This window comes from Merops nubicus, unplaced genomic scaffold, assembly GCF_000691845.1.
Source record: "Merops nubicus isolate BGI_N331 unplaced genomic scaffold, ASM69184v1 scaffold37806, whole genome shotgun sequence".
In the NCBI taxonomy this organism is placed as follows: Eukaryota; Metazoa; Chordata; class Aves; order Coraciiformes; family Meropidae; genus Merops; species Merops nubicus.
Genome location: NW_008613831.1, coordinates 1 through 2,298, shown reverse-complemented (window position 1 = coordinate 2,298; position 2,298 = coordinate 1). Strand labels below are relative to the sequence as shown.

The window sequence follows — 2,298 nt, the reverse complement described above, 5'->3', positions numbered from 1 at the left end:
GCCCTATGCCTGCTGGCCAAACCGGTGCTGACCCAAGCCAGGCTGCTGGTGGCCTCCTTGGCCACCTGGGCACACCCTGGCTCATCTCCAGCTGGCTGTTGACCAACCCCCAGTTTCCAGACCCTTCCCCCAGCCTGGAGTGTCTCAGGGGCTTGTCGTGGCCCCCGCTCTGCCCCTGCAATTCCCCATTTTGGGGAGGGCAGGAGCGGGGCGACAACCCTCGGCACGGTGCGGGGGCCCAGGGGACGGCGGGCAGTGACCTTTCCTCATGAAAAGAGTCATTCAGTCCTCCTGGCAGTGCCCTTTCAGCCTGGCAGTGCCCTTTCAGCCTGGCTCTGCCCTTTCAGCCTGGCTCTGCCTTTGTCCTCGCAGTGGGCCTTCGGCGTCACCATGTGGGAGATCTCCACGCGGGGGATGACGCCCTACCCAGGGGTGCAGAACCACGAGATCTACGAGTTCCTCTCCCGGGGGCAGCGCCTGAAGAAGCCCGAGGACTGTGGGGATGAGCTGTGAGTCGTGGGGCCCTGGCCCTGGGGGCCCAGGGGGGACCCAGGGGTGGCCCCCTGCCCTGCTCGCCCTTGGCCCAGGCGCTCGCGTGGCTCCCGGTGCTCCTGTGAGGCACCAGAGCTGCTGGGGCCCTGGTGGGAAGCCTCCAAAACGGCCTCACTAGACACCATTCTGCCCTCCCCGTGCTCCCACCTGCTGCAAACCTCCTCTCCAAGTGGAGCACGATGCAAGACTGAGACCAGGGAGGGGGTCTCCTTGTGCCTCACCCCCTCTGTTTCTCCCACAGCCCCCAGAAACAACCATTCTTAAACACTGGGTTGAAAGAAAACGGGGAAGGATTTAACCTCTTCTTCCCCCGACAGGCAGGGAGCCTGCAGCCTGCAGCTGAAGTCCCAACAAATGCCCTGGGGGGAAGCAATTCGCTGGCAGGGCTGGGCAGTGGGAAGTGCTGAGGTCACCTCACGGGGCCTGTCAGGATGGGAGCAGTGCCCTCTGCAGTCCGTGCTGGAGGAATCCCATTTTTAGTGTGTTATTTGTTTATAGTCATAGAATCCTTGAGGTTGGAAGGGACCTCCAAGATCATCAAGTCCAACCCTTGAGCCATCAGGGCTCTAAAGTCCTCTGCTAAAACAGATCAGAATCTGTCAGGGTTGGAAGGGACCACAAGGATCCCCCAGTTCCAACCCCTCTGCCATGAGCAGGGACACCTCCCACTAGATCAGGCTGCCCAGAGCCTCCTCCAGCCTGGCCTTAAAGACCCCCAGGGATGGGGCCTCAACCCCCTCCCTGGGCAACCCATTCCAGGGTCTCACCACTCTCATGGGGAAGAACTTCTTCCTTATATCCAGCCTGAATCTGCCCACTGCCAGCTTTGCCCCATTCCCCCCAGTCCTGTTGTTACTCAATAACCTAAAAAGTCCCTCCCCAGCTTTCTTGTAGCCCCCCTAAGATCCTGGAAGGCCACAATAAGGTCACCTCGGAGCCTTCGCTTCTTAGGCCAGGAGCTCTTGGCTTGCAGTGCTCTTTTCCACCCCACAGAACACCCCGTAGTGACTCGGGGCCCAGCAGTGCCTGCACTCCATCAATCTGCAAAGGGAAAATGTGGAAACCTCAAAACTTTGTATTTCTGAGCAGCTCTGAGCTCTCCTGAGTGTCCTTCCTGAGTTTTCTACAGGGGTCAGGGCAGGGATCTTCCCCTTGAACGGGGCCCTGGGGAGCCTGTCCCTTGAGTCCTGGGTTCAGAACCAGACTGATTCTATCATTTTATGATTTTTATAATCCTATCCTCCACGATAACCCTGGTCCTCTCCTGACACCCAGGTATGAAATAATGTCTGCCTGCTGGAGAGCCGACCCCGCCACCCGCCCGACCTTCTCCCAGCTCAAGGCCCAGCTGGAGAAGCTTCTGGAAAACCTCCCGGGACCAGGCTCTGGAGACGTCATCTACATCAACACCAGCCTGCCCGAGGAAAGCCCGGACTCCACCCAGGATTCAGGATTCCCCCAAGCAGACTCTGACCTGGAGCCCGGGGATGGGGCCGAGGCCGAGCCCGGCTCCCCCGGCGCGGAGGCGGCACTGGTGGCCGTGGACATCCACCACGACCAGCCCTGGGGGAACAGGTACATCCTGGAGGAGCAGCTGGGCGGCCCCTCGGGGCAGCAGCAGCAGCAGGAGGAGGAGCAGGAGGAGGAGCAGGAGGAGGCCTACGTCCCACTGCTGCCCTCAGGCTCGGCCTGGACCCGGGCCAGCACTTTGCCCGTCGGCGCCTCGCTCCTGCCGGAGCCCCCGGG

General features: G+C 61.2%; 1 protein-coding gene across 1 annotated transcript in view; it reads left to right on the top strand.

The window, feature by feature from the left end:
- Window positions 1–2,289, top strand: part of LOC103774598 (tyrosine-protein kinase Mer-like) — a gene marked incomplete at both ends in the record, with an annotated part of 5,010 nt that extends 2,721 nt beyond the window's left edge. The window contains 2 exons of the mRNA XM_008942009.1: window positions 373–509; window positions 1,828–2,289. Of these exons, the coding sequence (XP_008940257.1) occupies window positions 373–509; window positions 1,828–2,289 (599 nt within the window). The remainder of the gene's footprint in view (window positions 1–372; window positions 510–1,827) is intronic.
- Window positions 2,290–2,298: the final 9 nt, after the last annotated feature.